The sequence below is a fragment of the Trachemys scripta genome, chromosome 1 (genome assembly GCF_013100865.1).
Source record: "Trachemys scripta elegans isolate TJP31775 chromosome 1, CAS_Tse_1.0, whole genome shotgun sequence".
NCBI lineage: Eukaryota > Metazoa > Chordata > Testudines > Emydidae > Trachemys > Trachemys scripta.
The window spans coordinates 288,311,438-288,331,026 of NC_048298.1; the positions used below are offsets into that span (position 1 = coordinate 288,311,438).

Below are 19,589 nucleotides of genomic sequence, written 5' to 3' on the forward strand. Positions count from 1 at the left end.
ATTGATTCATCGAAGACGAGTCTTAAAGCTGGTTTACTGCATAATGGCAATGTTTTGCCATCAATTCCAGTTGGTCATGCAGTCCATATGAAGGAAACCTATGACAACATGAAACAACTTTTGATGTGCATAAACTATGACCAACATCAGTGGCAGCTTTGTGGCGATTTGAAGGTTGTTGCTCTCTTGCTTGGTCTGCAAACTGGATACACAAAGTACTGCTGTTTTCTCTGTGAATGGGATAGTCGTGCAAGAGATTCCCACTACATCAAGAAAGATTGGCCACTCCGACAGTCATTGGAGCCTGGGAGGAAAAGTGTTCAGCATCCACCACTTGTTGAATCAAGGAAGATTTTGTTACCACCCTTACACATCAAGCTGGGTCTGATGAAGAACTTTGTCAAGGCCATTGACAAAACACAAGCAGCTTTCAAGTACCTCCGTGGAAAATTTCCAAGGTTAAGTGAAGCTAAGATAAAGAAAGGTGTCTTTGTTGGTCCTCAGACTCGTGAACTTCTTCGAGATGATGCATTTGACCATGCACTGCGTGGCAAGGAAAAGATGGCATGGAAAGCCTTCCAGTTAGTGGCAATAAATTTTCTCGGAAACAACAAGGCAGACAACTACAGGTTGTTGGTGGAAAACCTCCTCAAGGCATACAAAAGCCTTGGTTGCAACATGTCACTAAAGATACATTTTTTGCACTCTCATCTAGATTTTTTTCCACCGAACTGCGGAGCAGTGAGCGACAAGCACCAGTAGTGAGTTATGAGCGAGCGATTTCACCAGGACATTGCAACAATGGAGAAACGCTATCAGGGCAAATGGAGCCCATCAATGCTTGCAGACTATTGCTGGACAGTGACAAGAGATGCTCCATTTAATGAATACAAGAGACAAGCCAAGAAGCGCCGAGTAGACACTGAATAGGACTAAACTATGTACATAATAGTTTTTTGCCTTTTGTTTCATAATAAATTTTATTTATATAACCCTTTTGCTGATTTTTAAAGTGTTACATAAACAGGACAGGTGAAATATCATGTAAAGCAACCATCAACACATGAAAAGTCCTAGGTTTACAATTTATGATTAAAATTCTACTATCTACACAATATACATAGACATAAAAGGTAAAAACTTAAATATCTTAGAAACAGTAGCCAATCAGTTGTTTTAATTGTCATATTAGAATTCAGCACATCAAAATACATAATAAATAGCACATTTTATCTCTGAAGCAGATGACTTCTCAAAAATTGTAGACCAGTGTAATAGGTCTATCAAATCATGACTGGTGTGGAGAAAGTAAATAAGGAAGTGTTATTTACTCCTTTTCATAACACAAGAACTAGGGGTCACCCAATGAAATTAATAGGCAACAGGTTTAAAACAAACAAAAGGAAGTATTTTTTCACACAACGCACAGCCAACCTTTGGAACTCCTTGCCAGAGGATGTTGTGAAGGCCAAGACTAAAACAGTATTCAAGAAAGAACTAGATAAGTTCATGGAGGATAGGTCCATCAATGGCTATTAGCCAGGATGGACAGGGATGGTGTCCCTAGCCTCTGTTTGCCAGAAGCTGGGAGTGGGCGACAAGGGATGGATCACTTGGTGATTACCTGCTCTGTTCATTCCCTCTGGGGCACCTGATATTGGACACTGTCGGATGACAGGCTACTGGGCTAGATGGACCTTTGGTCTGACCCAGTATGGCCGTTCTTACTTTCTTAATAGCGGGTCCCAGAACTCTTCTTCTTAGCATATGCGCAATGTGCCTCCAGGTGGCATGTGACCAAGATTCATCATCAAATTTGGGCCGCTGAGAACTGAACGTAGTATTTAAGGTGCCACTAGCACAAGGACCATTACTTTCTTCCTTGCTAACATGCCCCTGTTTACTAATACCAGAATTACAAGGGATTTTTTTGCTGCCATATTAAATCACAAACTTTTACCTAATTTGACACAACTGTTAGAACAATTTAGGAGTACACACCTTACTGCTTTTCACAGGCTGAGCCTGGGGCTTTTAAGAGGATCAAAGTTTAGCTCACTCCTGTGACACAGACTCTGCCAAAAACTGAGGGATTCTGGAACTTGTAGCCCAGGAATCACGGGAACTGTAGGCTGAAATCAAGTATGTTGGGTATAAAAGGGTTGGTTGCCTCTGTCTGAGACAGATGGTAGAACTTACTGTGAATCTTTCTGTTAAGGAAGAAATTAGGGAAGGACAAGCATGATAATCTTGATAAAGGAAAGGGGATTAAGGAAAAAAGGTGGAAAAGCAGCCTGGGAAGAAGCCTCAATGGAGATGAACAAATGTTTGGGACATTCCATGAAGAGGGGCAAATGCCTGCAATAAAGGGAAGAAATGTTCACTTATATCCTCATGAAGAGGCTTTAAAACCGTTTTATGTTTTCCTGTTTATTTCTGTTTACCATGAAAGAGTTTTTCATTCAGCTGGAGGGCTAAACCACCAAGAGGGGAAATTGAGGGACTGGACAAATCTGATGACAAAAAGGTAAGCTGCACCATCACACTGCTATAACTTGATTCTCCCTCTCTTCTTGGCTTCTAAGTTTATTCAGCTGTTGGATTTTGTCCAAATCTTAGATAATGAGCTCTCTAGGGCAGAGACTGTCTTGATTATGTTTGTATAGTGCTTGGAAGAACAGGGCCCTGACTCCTAACTCCATTTCTTAGACACTACCACAGTAGAAGTGATAAGTGTCTAATACTGCTAAGTCTCTTTGCTTCCCACATGTTGTGTTTCCAGGAGAGTTTCTACTGGGCATGTACTTACAGACACCTGCACATGCAAACACCGCTCTAAATATTTTCTCCACGCTATGTTCGGAACACTTACTTTAATATGTGATTACATTTAATCTGCTGCAAACTCAATGTTCCAGATAACTTAAAGATGTTAGAGATTTGGGCCCTGTGAACAGAGAACTGAGGCTGTCTGGAACACAATGGACATCAGAGATGCACTAGAAAATCCATTAACACAGCAGAGCTTGCAGTCATCTGCTTTGATTTATTCCAGTTATGGCAAGTTACAAAGGCAAGAGACAGGCTAAGAGGTTAGTGCAAAAGAGAACGTATGATCCTATCAATGAACAGGCATGCAAAGAGCAAATGGCCAGAGGTAGCACAAAAGCAAGTCTAAGCACCCAAGGGCAGTTACAGCCCAAAACCCTTAATCTGATGTTATCTGAATGACATAATGAAGATTTGACCATCCCTACTCTGCAGTACATAATAGCTATGAATGCATGTTACAATAATGCTTGTTTCAATATACTTTCTGCATATTAATTAAAAATGCACTAAACACAGGAAGACATCAGGTCCCAGGACAAAATATGGAAGACTATATGTTGCTCCCCTAGCAGTTCAATAAAATATTTTGCAGTAATTTTTCTTAGTACAAAAAAGAGATTAAAGCATAGAACTTTCAGAAAGTTGAAATTCTGTCCTTAAATCATTGTTGTGATCAAGGGCTCTCAAATATTCAATGATCTTACATTCTATGTCCAGGGAACTGGAATACCTAGCCATGACGAATAATTTGTGGAAGGAACTTGTTAGGAAGTTGTTTTGAGGGAATTAAATCAAGCATTTTTGTTGAGATTCGATGCCATCAAATACTGGAAAATATCAGAAAGGCTCCTCCAATATGTATAGCATAAGTACCACTGAAGCAGAAAATACCAAGAGCATTCAGAAAGCTGTAGTGTAATAATTTACAGAACTCTCCAGGGAACTGTGAGAAAGGTGGGTACAGAATTCCCTCTTTTCAGGTTCCCCAATTTCTATACTAATCAATGCCTTATACAGGGAACATTACACCAGCCAAGGAACCCTACCGGAGCCAGACTTCTTCTGCACTGGGGAAGAGATGTGTGTGCTTTTTTTAAACTGTTGTTTTAGCTTTATAAGTACTGAGTACAGTAAATAGTAAAAGGCTCTGAAAAATCATGCAACACAGTAAAAACAAAACACTAGCTCCATGTTCCAACGGGGTTCCATGGATGATGTAAGGTACCAGCATAGTATATCCCAGTGATACTCAGATCTCTGTGATTCAGGAGCCAAATTAGCAATCAGCACTACCCAAAAGAGCCACAGTACTGTGAATTCATTGTTTCATTTACTATTTATATTATATATAAATTCTCACAGCAAAATGCCTATTATTTTATCAACTACAATTGGTTAATACAGGGGTCGGCAACGTTTCAGAAGTGGTGTGCCGAGTCTTCATTTATTCACTCTAATTTAAGGTTTCGCGTGACAGTAATACATTTTAACATTTTTAGAAGGTCTCTTTCTATAAGTCTATAATATATAACTAAACTATTGTTGTATGTAAAGTAAATAAATTTTTTAAAATGTTTAAGAAGCTTCATTTAAAATTAAATTAAAATGCAGAGCTCCCCGGATCGGTGGCCAGGACCCGGGCAGTGTGAGTGCCACTGAAAATCAGCTCACGTGGTTAATATCATAGTAAAAGCATCCTGCTTGGTTAAATAACTTAGATTAGTTAATAATTAAATCACACAGTGTTTTAATATCATGTGCTGCAAAGAGACACAGGAGACACATTAAAGAGCCACTTGCAGCTCTCGAGCCTCTGTCTGAGTATCAGCGATATACACCAAGGTGTGTCATGGAGTGTAAGCCAGGGACTTTGGAGAACCAAAAAAAAAAAAAAAAATGGAGGGGAACGAGAGTCTTACATTGCCCGTGTGTGACCTGAACTGCCCCCTTATCTTAATTTTAGGGCATTTGTATTAAAATGGCTTTAATAGTGGAGTTCTAAAATTGCAATTCATTTAATATATATTAAACACATAATTCAGCAAATTGGTATAATCTATAGAACCTACAGATGGAACATTCCAAATTCAGATACAATTATACCAATACATTCAGTAGTAACATGAATCCTTCTATTCTTTGGGGATAAGCAGCAGCAAACATTTATATGCTGAAGGCTCATCATGAAACCTGAAGACACTTACGTGGACTGGTATCTGGTGCAACTACAATGAGGCCATGTTCAGCTGCAGCCTGATGAAAACCAGATTTGGTAATAAAGTTCTGTTCTGTACAAGTTAATCCTAGAGATAAAAATATGACTGGTTATATACTACTCACAGCATTCCAGCTTCCAACATATACTAGAGAAGTTTAAAAATAAATGGGATTCATGCCTTAAGAATGAATGTAATTGCTAACAGTCCATAGAAACAGACTCCGTTAGATTTTCACATTTCCACAGAAAAAAAGATTTGATCGTACTAACTTTTCCATTTCCCACTTGTATCAACCACCATTCCTTTTAAAGATCTTTGGGATTTTGTCCATGGTTAGGTATTGACCATAATTAGGTCACTGAATGTTTCATCCAGAGAGCCACACAAGTGCTTGTTCATTTACTATAAGCAGAGTTCTCAAATACTGCGTAAGATGTAATTCGAGAAGATATTACGTGACAAAAAGAGTCATTTCATTAGTTAGCAATTATAATAAGCATGGTGGATCCCTATACCTCAGGATCCATAGCAATCTGTGCTTATGACAGAGCAGGTTTGAGACTGAAGTCGAATTACAAGTCTATGATAACGTAGACCAGTATTTTAAGGATTCTTCACAGTGCCATGTAGGAAGAGTTACACATTGTAGTTTTAACCTTCACCTGTGGTGAGTTTTAGATAGTTTCAACTGATTGACTTATTAGCAAAGGCGGCTTGCTTGTAATTAGTTATTTTACTGTAAGTGCTGTATAAGAGTTGTGGTACCTCCTCAGACAATTTCTTCTAACCTACAAACAGCTCCAATATTAGATGTTAACACTCTTATGCAATCTGTCATCATTCTACACGCACAACACTCAATTATAATGGAAGTCAAGTACAGGTTAGGGCTTAGAATCACACCTCTACTGGCCTATTCTACCCTTGTACTTCCACTAGCTTTAATGGAATTGTAACTGCCTCTAATTTTAGTGACTTATGCTTGTACACTGAATTGAGACATTTACTAATTTTGCCAAACATCAATAATAGAAATTTGCTATTTTTTGATAATTTATACAAAATATTAACAGTTAAAGAAGGTAATGGGGAAAAATATCAAAAGTAACACAAGTAAACTTTACCATAGCTACATATATCAGACTACTGGTAAAATTACAATAGGCTGCAAAACATTGCTTTCAACAACTACTGCTTAAATTGGTAAGCATATATTAGGACAAGGTTTTCGGTTTTCAGTTTTGTTTTTTTAACTAAATTCTTCTATATCTTATATATACACAATGTACCTCTGGCAAAATCCATATTTCAAACTTGGTCTGATTTGTTAATACAATCAAACTGGTAGTTCCTGTTAAAATTTGTTTTAGAACTAGAATGTCATTCTTCCACTGTTACACCATGCATTAAGATTAACATTTTACAGTATATCCAGTCCCTGAGATCTAAATAGCACCATATCCTAAAGCATGGATACAGGATGAAACAATTTTCATATAGCACATTTACTTAAATAGGACAGTTTTCCCCGTTGTGGATTCCACCCTACTTGTTTAGTTCTGATCATTTTTTCTTCCAGAAACAGGTCCAGAGAGGAAAATATCTATAGAGTGTGCAAACACCAGCTTATCACAAGCTGTTTAGGCACAGCTTTTTATTAGTTACACAGAATATCCTAAATCTATTTGAAGATTTAGTCCACATGAGCTAAAGGCCCACCAACAATATATAGGTTCTAGATTTTTTTGCATGTGCAGGGCCAGATCCTTCAAGTTTCTCTGCACTGCTCCAGCAGCACAGAAAAAAAAAAAAAAAAAAGAAAAAAAAAAAAGGCCATAAATCTGGCAGCCTGCCCCCCCTAAGGCTGGCTGATTCATATGCCAGCACAATACCACATTGCAGGGGAGTGTTTAAACCCAAACAAAGCAGTCTTCAATGTAGGGTTGCCAGGCATCCTGTTTTTGACCGGAATGCCCAGTTGAAAAGGGACCCTGGCAGCTCCGGTCAGCACCACATTAGAAGTGTGGTCAGCAGCGCAATGGAGCTAAGGCAGGCTCCCTGCCTGCCCTGACTCTGCACAGCTCCCGGGAGCTGCCAGCATTTCCCTGCGGCCCCTAGGTGCAGGGGCGATCAGGGAAGCTCTGCACGCTGTCCCCACTCCCAGAGCCGGCTCCACAGCTCCCATTGGCCGGGAACCATGGCCAATGAGAGCTGCGGGGGCAACGCCTGCAGGCATAGGAAGCACGCACCACGCAGAACCGCCTGCCCGTGTCTCCACCCAGGGGCCGGACATGCCAGCTGCTTCTGGGAGCAGCACGGAGCCAGGGCACCTGCTTTAGCCAGAGCCGGTGCAAGGAAGTTTCGCGCCCTAGGCGAAACTTCCACCTTCCGCCCCCCTCTCCCCAGCCCTGCGGCAGCTCCCCGCCGCCCCCTCCGCCCTGAGGCACCCCCACCCCCGCGGCAGCTCCTCCCGTCTCTGCCCTGAGGCGCCTCCCCCCCGCGGCAGCTCCCCACCCCAGCTCACCTCTGCTCCGCCTCCCCCCTGAGCACGCCGCCCCCGCCCTAATTCTCCTCCCCTCCCAGGCTTGTGGCGCCAAACAGCTGATTGACGCCGCAAGCCTGGGAGGCGGGAGAAGTGGAGCAGCAACGGCGTGCTCGGGGAGAAACGCTGTAAAAAAATGGGGACACCGCTTTTTGGCGCCCCCAAATCTTGGTGCCCTAGGCAACCGCCTAGTTCACCTTAATGGTAGCACCGGCCCTGGCCTTAGCCCTGCTGCACCGGCAACTGGGAGCTGCCTGAGGTAAGCGCCGCCCAGCCAGAGCCCATACCCCAAACCACCTCCTCCACCCCAACCCCTGCCCCAGGTCGGAACCCCTTCCCCCACCTTAACTCCATCCTAGAGCGCATACCCAGCACCCCCAGCCCTGAGCCCTGTCCTGGAGATCGAACCCCACTCCCTCCCAGAGTCTGCACCCTTCACTCTTTCCCACATTCTAAACCCCTCAGACCCAGCCTGGAGCCCCCTCCTGTACCCCAAACCCCTCATCCCCGGCCCCACCCCAGAGCCCACACCCCCAGCTGAAGCCCGAACCCCCTCCCGCACTCCAACCTCCTGCTCCAGCCCAGTGAAAGCGAGTGATGGTGGGGGAGAGCAAGCTACTGAGGAAAGGGGGCTGGAGTGAGGGGGGCGCGTGGCCTCAAAGAAGGGCCAGGGCAGGGGGCACGGCCTCGGGGATGGGGCAGGGCAAGGGTGTTCAGTTTTGTGCAATTAGAAAGTTGGCAACCATACTTTAATGGAATCAATTTATCTCCTTTTTTACATACTGTAAATTTTGGGTCTTAAATTAATCTAACAATATCTTTTAAAAATACCAAAGTTCACATTACTCACCTGAGAGCCAGTACAGCACAGGACACTTTCCAATTTCTGCTTTTGGTGGCAAATAGATTCCAAACCTCATTTTACATTTTAACTCTATACTGTAGCAACAAAATACATTTGATTAGCTGTATCTAACAGACAAGCCCAGGACAATCATTTAAAAAAAAAAACCACGCACTATCTAGAGCAGGGTTTAACCTGCGCGGGCCGAGGGATGTTCTGGCCGCTGCTTCCCGCTGCCCCCATTGGCCTGGAACGGTGACAGGTAAACAAACCAGCTTGGCACCCTGGCGGACCACGTGCCAAAGGTTGCCGATCCCTGATCTAGAGTTTATCTATGCATTTCTAGAATACTAATCAGAATATCTAAACCAGGCCATTACTGATTCAATGGATAATAGTATTTTAAGAGTGCAAGTGAAATTAACAACATTAGCCTATTAACACTGATTGCATTTCTACTATGTTTTAAATACATTTTAAAAAGAAAGAAAAATAAACCAAATCCTTACAGTCTGGCTGGTAGGGAATATTTTGAAAATTAGCATTGGAATTCAAGACCTAACAATGTTCAACCTCACTCCAGCCTGTTAAATTGGAGAGACATATTTTAAGAACACATACAAATAGCTCACATAATTTACAGTGCAGTACATATAGAAGCAAAAGTTGTTTCAGTCTCCCAGACTGATACACTAATCAATTGCCCAATTTTTATTCAATGTTAAAACTGCCAATAGAAAGCATTTTTTCTTCAGAAGCTACTTTCTTTAGATGCAAGATCTTCCAGCAGCAGTACTATATAAAGGAATATACACCTCTACCCCAATAGTACGCAGTCCTCGGGAGGCAAAAAATCTTACCGCGTTATAGGTGAAACCGCATTATATTGAACTTGCTTTGGCCTCGAGCATCTCCATTATTAATAGTCAGCAAATAGCCCCGCCCCCTATCCGACCCCCACCGCGAGGGGGAGCAGGGCGGGCAGCCTCGCCCGAGGTGCCCACGTGTGCCTATTCCCCGCCCCGTGCCCATGTGGTGCCGGGGGAGGTGAGCCATTGGCGGGCGGCTCCTGCCGTGCGTGCCCGCGCTCAGCCCATCTCTCCTCCTCCGCAGAGCCCCGCACAGCCCATCTCTGGTGAGGACGCTGCGGCACACGGAGCCTGACTGCGGGCAGGTAGTGCGGCGCTATGGCCCCGGAGAGCCCGCCCGACGCTGCTGCGAGCGGGGCGCAGCCTGTCAGCCGAGCCTACTGTGTGTCGAGCCCTCCAGCGCCGGGACAGGGGCACCTGCACAGCGCCATCTAGGATGGGCAGCTCTCCCTGCCCTGGATCCACAACTTCCCCACGTGGACCAGTCTTCCCCAACTTCTTGGCACCAGCTGGAGCCCGTGTGACGTTCCCCTGCACTGCAGCTCCCATCCTCGGGGTGTGGCTCCCCCCTGTCCCCTGACTGCCCCCCGAGACCCTGCGCCTGTTATCCAACCCTCGGCCCTGGCCCAGCACCCTTAACACACCGCTCAGAGCAGCGTGTCGGAGCCAGACACGCCGATGCACCGAAGCGCACAGCCCCGCCCCCCAGAGCGCTGCTTTACCATGTTATATCCGAATTCGTGTTATATCAAGTCGCGTTATATCGGGGTAGAGGTGTATATATTCTAATTCAAAAGATGGACAAGCACCTAATTAATATTGTAATACATTTGAATTATACTCTATTTCATGCCACAAGCAAACAAGCTGAAAAGACTTACATAAGCAACTGGAGTTTGACCTTTATCTAACAGAGTCTCTCCCCTTCACAGCAAAGAATTGCTGATTCATGGGTAAGGGGTGTCTTTTAGAGACCAGAAATGAAAACTACATGCTTATATATAGTTGTATAGGTAATTCCTCCTCACTAAAAGATTGTTTCTACTTCTATTTTAGTTTGTTTGATGCTTCTGGTCATGTGAATAAAACACTTACTGCTTCATTCACATGGAGTTAATATATATTTATATCTCCACATTGCAAATACAGCAGCCCAAGGTGATGAGACCAATTTTCAGGACATAGTAAATTTACTATTAATGTTTTCCCTCTGCCGAACTTAGTAATAAGTGTTTAAAAATGTAGAATAAAACAACTTATAAGCTGAAGACATAATATAAAAATGAAGCTACTAAAACACTAATATTAGTATCAGGGAAATGCATATTTTGTCTTTCTTTTGACTATGGAAATATTGGAAGTAATATGATACTGCCATTGCTCTCCCGGTGCTAAAATGTTAGGTTGCCTTTGTAACGTTTACCTGTCATGTTCAAACACCTTCTGGAAACCCTCAAAGCATTTGTTGCTGGAAATCTGCTTCAGTGCCATAATCTCAGCTGTTAAAAACAAAACAAAACAAAAACCACTATCAATTTGTATCTCCAGCCAACAGGTTTTTAAAAAACAGAAAACAAAAAACAACTTTGAATGGCCATTTTTTGCAGGTTTCAGAGTGGTAGCCATGTTAGTCTGTATCAGCAAAAAGAACGAGGAGTACTTGTGGCACCTTAGAGACTAACAAATTTATTTGAGCATAAACTTTCGTGGGCTAAAACACCACTTCATCGGATGCATGCAGTGGAAAATACAGTAGGAAGAAATATATACACAGAGAACATGAGAAAATGGGTGTTGCCATACCAACTATAACGAGAGTAAGGTGAGCTATTATCAGAAGAAAAAAAACTTTTATAGTGATAATCAGGATGGCCCATTTTTTTCAGGTGACTACAGTACAGCTGACTTTTACAAATAAGTTACCTTCCAGTTACACAAATTCTTTCCATGTTTCAGAAACAAAATTTCAGTTGCCTTATATGAAAATTTCAGGTTTAATAACTGTGGTCTATAATAGGGTACCAAATTTGTGGCTGTTTGCCAACATTTTTTGTGTGTGTGGTAACTTTTAATAAAAGGAGAGAACAGTAATGGTGTGAAGGGAATGGGATCAAGTAACCAAGACACCTCCTCATATGTTCTTTTGTGGTACACAGGTTTGAACATCTTTTTGTCTTATGAAATCATTCCACCTCTGGCAATCTATAGTCTTTTATTCTCCAGCTTCTACTCCTAAATTCCACATTTAAAATGAATTTACATTTAAATCCTACAGTTTGGGGATCATTGTATTATTCTGCCTTTGTGAACACTACTTTCCAAGCCTGGCAAGGAACAGAACAGTACAGAACAGAAATTATCCTATCCTTTGCCTTCATTTTGTTCATAAATTAACTCTAGAAGTATATGGTTTCTCACCACATTCTCTGTGCTTGGGAATTTTAACTCCTTAATAAACACTTACTACCCAAATACCTTCACTTTTGCTAATAAATAGAACCTTTTAAACTATCGACATCTGCATCTTGAAGAAACTGGTGCCAACACTTATATCTTTATATTAAGACAATAAGAGCATGACTATACATTTGGGCCCTAATTCAATTACTACAATTTTTCTGTTACTGGTATAACTTCCCTGGACTATGATGGTATTACACTAGCATAAAACTGGAGTAACACAGCAGTGAACTAGACTCTTAGCATCTTTGAAAGGCAAGGTCTTTAGAAGGCTCCAAATCTTTTTATGTTTATTCTCAAAACTACTTATTATACCATTATTTTTGCTACTCCTAGGCTGTCAACATTAACGTTAGTTTGTATTTTAGGGCTTTACTGTACAATATCAGAGGATTCCATCTTACCAGGTTGACTTCTCTCAATCTTTATACAAAAATAAGGAACCTGAAAAATATAAAAACATACTTTTGCAATCTTCTCTGGAAAAGTAGAAAGAACAGGAGTACTTGTGGCACCTTAGAGACTAACAAATTTCTGCGGCTACAGACAAACACGGCTGCTACTCTGAAATCTGGAAAAGTAGATACCATTCAAACATATTAAAATATTTCTGCTGAAACCCACCCAGAACACTTGCAATAAGCAACACACCTGCAGTGAACAGGGAGATGACCTAGAAGAACTAAGAGGTTCGCTCTCTACATTCTAGGACTCCAAAAACAACATTTCTCTAATAAAGAATCCCACTGCTACTAAGCTGATGTCATCCTGAGAAGCCCAATGCATTTGTAGCTTCTTCCAACTTCACATTGTGGCCTTCATGCATTTCCTCTGCCTCTTAACTTTCTCTCTTCCTGCCAATTTTTTCTACACAAAAAATATCCTTAATATTTTTTTTTATTCTCCTCTTTAAAACTTTTTTGAGAAGACAAAACAGTTAGATCACATGGATTTCTGCTTGAGACTCTACACCAGCTTTATAGGTTTAATCAAATGTTGTGAAGTGATTGGAAGGCATTAGATGAGCAGTGCTGTACAACATAACTACATGGTTTTGGTTTATACCAGTTAAAAGTTAACTGGTACCTCAGGTTGAACTGAGGGCCTCTTACAAAGCCCTAAGAATACATAGCTCCATCATGCTCATTTTACCCTACCCTTTAAAAGAAACCCTCATTGACTGGTACACAGCATCTTAAATGCCCATGGTACTATTGAATAATAAGTCAGTGTCAAAAAGATAACAGGGTCCCACCTCTAAGGGTTTACAATCTAAAGGTACAAGCAAAGAATGCCAGACAAAACCAAACCGAGAATGCAGCATGGCCATTTCATGTTAAACACTTAACTGAACAGTTGGGTTTTCAGTACCCCTCTACCCTGATGTAACGCGACCCGATATAATATGAATTTGGATATAATGCGGTAAAGCAGCGCTCCGGGGGGGTGGAGGGGGGCTGCACGCTCCGGCAGATCAAAGCAAGTTCAATATAACGCGGTTTCTCCTATAATGCGGTAAGATTTTTTGGCTCCTGAGGACCACGCTATATCGGGGTAGAGGTGTAACTACTTGAAGATGTTTTTTCCAGTAATTCCTTGGCATATAGCGAGAGACTATTCCAGGCACTCACTGAGGAATGGCTGTGCCAGGAACAAGCAGAGACAAATGGGCAGAACACAAGGGAATATGTGAGCAGAAGACAGAGACTGAGAGGGGACAGAATTATGAGAACTAATGTTCCATTCCAGTACTTCTACTGTACTTCATACTCCACTTTTCCTAAATAAGTCAAGATGGTGTATCTACTAATCTCACTATCAGCCCTCAGCTACCATAGGGAATATCCTCTATAACAGTGGTTCCCAAAGTTTTAGTAAGGTACCCACCAACTGCATGTTCTCTTTTTGGGGAGCAAGGGGAGAAGGGTAGGAGGAGCAGAAAAGGTGGAACACTGCTCTGGAAGAGTGGGGAAGGGAAATGGGATTTTATTATTCAGGATGCTACCACAGCCAAATATCATGCAACAGTAACAGTTCACTAGGGATGTGTCTAAACTGTCATCTTTTTTTTTTTTTTTTTTTTTAAATGGGAGATAGCATTGTATGTTTAAACACAGTATGAGGAGCCAGGAAATTTAGTTCAAATCCAAGTTCTGTCACTGGTTTGCTTGTGTTCTATATTTCCTGTATTCATCTACTCTCTCTTGCCTTATAGGAAGACTGTAAGTTTCTGAAGGAAAAGATTGTCTTTTTTATATGTTTGTACAGCAACTAGCACAGTGGGGATGTAAAAAGAACAGGAGTACTTGTGGCATCTTAGAGACTAACAAATTTATTTAAGCATAAGCTTTCGTGGGCTACAGCCCACTTCATCGGATGCATAGAATGGAACATATAGTGAGGAGATATATATACACATACAGAGAACATGAAAAGTTGGGAGTTGTCCTACCAACTCTAAGAGGCTAATTAATTAAGAGAAAAAACTTTTGTAGTGATAATTAAGATAGCCCATTACAGACAGTTTGACAAGAGGTGTGAGAATACTTAACATGGGGAAATAGATTCAATGTGTGTAATGGCTCAGTCATTATCAGTCTCTATTCAAGCCTAAATTGATATGTCTAATTTGCATATTAATTCAAGTTCAGTAGTTTCTCGCTGGAGTCTGTTTTTGAAGCTTTTCTGTTGCAAAATTGCCACCTTTAGGTCTGTTACTGAGTGGCCAGGGAGATTGAAGTGTTCTCCTACTGGTTTTTGAATGTTATGATTCCTGATGTCAGATTTGTGTCCATTTATTCTTTTGCTTAGAGACTGTCCGGTTTGGCCAATGTACATGGCAGAGGGGCACTGCTGGCACATGATGGCATCTATCACATTGGTAGATGTGCAGGTGAACGAGCCCCTGATGGCGTGGCTGATGTGACTAGGTCCTATGATGATGTCACTTTAATAGATATGTGGACAGAGTTGGCATCGGGCTTTGTTGCAAGGATAGGTTCGTGGGTTAGTGTTTTTGTTCAGTGGTGTGTGGTTGCTGGTGAGTATTTGCTTCAGGTAGGGGGGCTGTCTGTAAGCGAGGACAGGTCTTTCTCCCAAGATCTGTGAGAGTGAGGGATCGTCTTTTAGGATAGGTTGTAGATCTTTGATGATGCGCTGGAGAGGTTTTAGTTGGGGGCTGAAGGTGACGGCCAGTCTATGAATAGGACCCGTAAGCACTACACAATACAAATAATAAATGTATCTACCAGCCATACGTTTACCGTGCAATTCTTTTAAAAAGCTGCAGAAAGTTAAAAAGGACTATTCTACTGTTATAAAATATTAGCCTGATGTAGTTTTCTATCTTACTGTGAAACCCCATCATAACAGAAATTTGTCCACCCATCCCTGACTTGCTAAGAAAGTAACGTCACCAATTAATTTTGATGCCTAGTACCTTCCTTTTCTGCTCATTCTGAAACTGTAAGTTTAAATTCTAACCAAATGTTTTGCATTTAGCCAGGAAAACGCCAATACAAATGCAACTGTCTTCTTTAGGAACTTTTTAAAGCTATAAATACCAGGAGAAAATTATTACATTTAACTTAAGTCAGAGCTTCTAAATAAAGCCAAGGTCTGCCTCATCTTACGCGGGGGTTCCGTTCCACGGTTAGTGCGTAAAGCGAAAACCGCGTGTAACCAAAACCCCACTGGTTCAATGGCGGGCGAAATCACCCGCACTACAGGTATAGTATTAAAATTGTTGTTTTTCTCTTTTTTTGTTTTGTTTTTGCCGACCGCGTAAAGTTGAAATCGCGCGTGTTAAATGCGCGTAAGATGCGACAGACCTGTATGGTATACTGTAAATTAAAAGAGCTTCAGTTAAATATTCTTTTATCAGCAAAGAGACAATGGATGTTTCTTGTTGCCTTGGGGTTGTTAGATTTTTAATCCAATTTCAGTGTTAAATGTAAATGGTAGTATTTGTGTTTACCTGTTCTACTGACTGAACTTTTGTTCAAGCCCAAAATGTGATGAATTAAAAGGATATAATCCTGCAGAAGAATCAATTTTCGTAACAGAACAATTCCACAGCTATGCAAATCTTTACACTATATTATATTCATTTTATATATACAAAGTTAATATTTCCCTGTGGTCATGTCTAGTTCTTTTCTCTATAATCACATTCGAATTTGACTATATCAATGCCGATTCACGTAACAAAAATCAAGGCCTAAAACTAAGCTCCTAAATTCATATTCCGACACCCAGCTTTGAAAACTTTGGTCAAAAAGAACTATATGCAGTAAACCAAATTCATTTTTGTTGTATCTTCAGTGACGTCAATGTGTTTTCAATATGTTGAAAAAGGCAACTAAAAGGAAAGGGAATATAACAGATTACGTTTTTGCAGAAGCAGGATCACCAATGGCATGCAATGAGGCAAATGCAATTTTAGTCTGGTAGGCAATTCTTCCTGATCCTCTGAGCTCTATATATCTACTGAGTAATCTCATTGCATAAAAGTTAATCAAAAGTGAAGCAAAACAAAGCAGAAAATATATTGTAGGAAACAATTCAACAGCTGCAGGGGAATTTACCGGTTAGTACAATGCTGGCTTGTCTACACCTAACTTCTGATAGTTTTAATAGTAATGCCCCATTCTTGTAGTCATGTAGGTCCCAGAATATTAGAGAGAAAAGGTGGGTGAGGTAATAACTTTTATTGGACCAACTTCGGTTGGTGAGAAACACAAGCTTTCAAGCTACGCAGGTCAGACCTGAAGAAGAGCGCTGTCTAGCTCGAAAGATTGTCTCTCTCACCAACAGAAGTTGATCCAATAAAAGATATTACCTCGCCTACCTTCTCTAAGTTTTAACAGTGGGAGATACAACTATTTTTGGATGGTATTTGATTCTGAAATGGGGGGAGGGTCCTGAAGTGTTTTCAGAGGACAGAGATGGACCTTGACAAATGTTAAATCAGAGACATTATAGGGTACAATTAAAGAAGGCACAAAAACTAGAGGGGAAGGAAACAAAGCTTAGATTGTGGACAAACCATAAGGAGTATAGGAGAAGAAAGACAGCGCTGGAGTAATGGAGAATTTTAAAGGGATAAAAACTTGATACATGAGGGAAACCAGTGTAAAGATTCAAGTAGCTGGGGGGTGGGGCTGGGGGGGCATTGTCAGTGCTGAAGGAGAATAACTTGGCAACTGGAAGGAGAGATGGAAGGGAAGGGAAGCCAGGAACCTTCAGTGGTGCATATTAGGCCCTGGCAGTTTCTTCTGTAACATTACTTGCTGTCAGATAAGAGGAAGAAATGAATTTTCTAAGGCCTTGTCTACACTACGAGAGTAGTTCGATTTTACTTAAATCGAATATTTGGAATCGATATTGCAAAGTCGAACGTGTGTGTCCACACTAAGGACAGTAATTCGACTTTGTGAGTCCACACTAACGGGGAAAGCGTCGACATTGGAAGCGGTGCACTGAGGGCAGCTATCCCACAGTTCCCGGAGTCCCCGCCGCCCATTGGAATTCTGGGTGGAGCCGCAAATGCCTTCTGGGTAAAAAAAAAAGGGGCCAGGGTGCTTTTGGGTAACTGTCGTCATCCGTCCATCACTCCCGCCCTCCCTCCCTCCCTGAAAGCGCCGGCGGGAAATCATTTCGCGCACTTTTCAAGTCATTGACAGCGCGGACGCCACAGCACTGTGAGCATGGAGCCCACTGCAACCATCGCTGCAGTTGTGGCCGCTCTCAACGCCTCGCAGCTTATCATACAGGTTGCCCTGAGGCAGATGCAGAAAAGTCAGGCGAGGAGGCTACGTCAACGCGGTGATGACCTGAAGTCTGAGAGTAGCACAGACCTCTCAGAAAGCAGGGGACCCAGCGCCGAGGACATCACGGTGGCAATGGGTCATGTTGATGCTGTGAAACGGCGATTCTGGGCACGGGAAACAAGCACTGAGTGGTGGGACCGCATAGTGCTGCAGGTCTGGGATGAATCACAGTGGCTGCGAAACTTCCGCATGCGGAAGGGAACTTTCCTTGAACTTTGTGAGTTGCTGTCCCCTGCCCTGAAGCGCAATGACACCCGGATGCGACCAGCCCTGACTGTCCAGAAGCGAGTGGCCATAGCCCTCTGGAAGCTTGCAACGCCTGACAGCTACCGGTCAGTCGCGAGCCAGTTTGGGGTGGGCAAATCTACCGTGGGGGTTGTTGTGATGCAAGTAGCCAAGGCAATCGTTGATGTACTGCTGCCAAAGGTAGTGACCCTGGGAAACTTGGAGGCGATCATAGATGGCTTCGCAGCGATGGGATTCCCAAACTGCGGTGGGGCCATAGATGGAACTCACATCCCTATCCTGGCACCGGACCACCAGGCCAGCCAGTACATTAACAGAAAGGGCTACTTTTCCATGGTGCTGCAAGCACTGGTGGACCACAGGGGACGTTTTACCAACATCAATGTCGGATGGCCGGGCAAGGTTCATGACGCTCGTGTTTTCAGGAACTCTGGTCTGTTTAGACGGCTGCAGCAAGGTATTTACTTCCCGGACCACAAAATAACTGTTGGGGATGTGGAGATGCCTATAGTCATCCTCGGGGACCCAGCCTACCCGCTAATGCCCTGGCTCATGAAGCCCTATACAGGTGCCCTGGACACTGAAAAAGAACTCTTCAACTACCGGCTGAGCAAGTGCAGAATGGTGGTGGAGTGTGCTTTTGGACGTCTCAAGGGGAGATGGAGAAGCTTGCTGACTCGCTGTGATCTCAGCGAAACCAATATCCCCATTGTTATAGCAGCTTGCTGTGTGCTCCACAATCTCTGTGAGAGCAAGGGGGAGACCTTTATGGCGGGGTGGGAGGTTGAGGAAATTAGCCTGGCTGCTGATTACTCACAGCCAGACAGCCGGGCGATTAGAAGAGACCAGCGGGAAGCGCTGTGCATCCGGGAGGCTTTGAAAGCAAAGTTCCTGAGTGAGCAGGGTAACCTGTGACTTTCTAATTTTGTGTACAGAGAAGCCTTCACCCCACTTCCAACACACGTTTCAAAATAAAAATAGTTCTACTTTGTTAAAGCACACCGTTTTCTTTAATACTGTTTTCGCGGGAATTTTTTAAAACTGGGACGCAGACTGTGGTGCGGAGCGGGTGTAGTGTAGTCGCGCGAATGCAGCTTCTAAACTCAAGGACTGACAGGCTCCGCTGCGGTGGGATGGTTCTTTCAACGGAGCCTGTCACCCCTCCTGATACGGACTGTGTGTATGGGGGGTCTATGTGAGTTTGTGGCAGGGGTGGGACGGTTACAGATCCCCTGCTGTGTGGCTCTGTGATCCTGCCTAAGGACCGCCGCTTAAGATCTCTAACTGCCCTCCCCTGACACAAAGTCACAGAGCAACCCACCCCCCACCACATAACATGAAAAGAACCTCCCAGACTAACCAGGGTAAGTAGTCACTGCATCACTGCACTATGTATGTGCCCTGCTGCTGTGCCTGCCCCCTACTATGTACCCTGCCAAAGGTGACTGTCCTGTCCAATTACCAACCCCCTTTCCCCCCCCTCCTCCAAAAGAACATGATGGAAACAGTAGTTAACAGAAACATATTTTTTATTATCAACTACACATGGGACTGGGAAGTGAAACTTGGACGGGGGCTTGTGTCAGGCGGGAAGGAAAGAACTTGTCAAACTTTGGGGAATGAGAGCCTTCTGCTGCTCGAGCTCTCTGCAGGGGTGGAGTGAGAGTTAGCAGGGACTCTGCCGCCTCTCCTTCTGTGCACTTTGGGTGAAGGGAGTATGGGACTTGGTGGCGGGGGAGGGCGGTT

At 43.0% G+C, this 19,589-nt stretch overlaps 1 protein-coding gene across 5 annotated transcripts in view; it reads right to left on the reverse strand.

Annotated features, from left to right (window-relative positions):
- The window catches only part of ESD (esterase D), a 34,447-nt gene that overhangs the window by 11,222 nt on the left and 3,636 nt on the right, over positions 1-19,589 (reverse strand). For 2 of the 5 annotated variants that reach the window (XM_034758487.1, XM_034758488.1), the window contains exons 2-5: positions 12,171-12,210; positions 10,730-10,805; positions 8,444-8,532; positions 5,037-5,135 (exon numbers count right to left, since the gene is read on the reverse strand). In XM_034758487.1, the coding sequence (XP_034614378.1) occupies positions 5,037-5,135; positions 8,444-8,532; positions 10,730-10,805; positions 12,171-12,210 (304 nt within the window). Of the gene's footprint in view, positions 1-5,036; positions 5,136-8,443; positions 8,533-10,729; positions 10,806-12,170; positions 12,211-19,589 lie in introns of those variants that run through there. The other 3 variants (XM_034758492.1, XM_034758490.1, XM_034758491.1) reach the window with 2 other exon arrangements.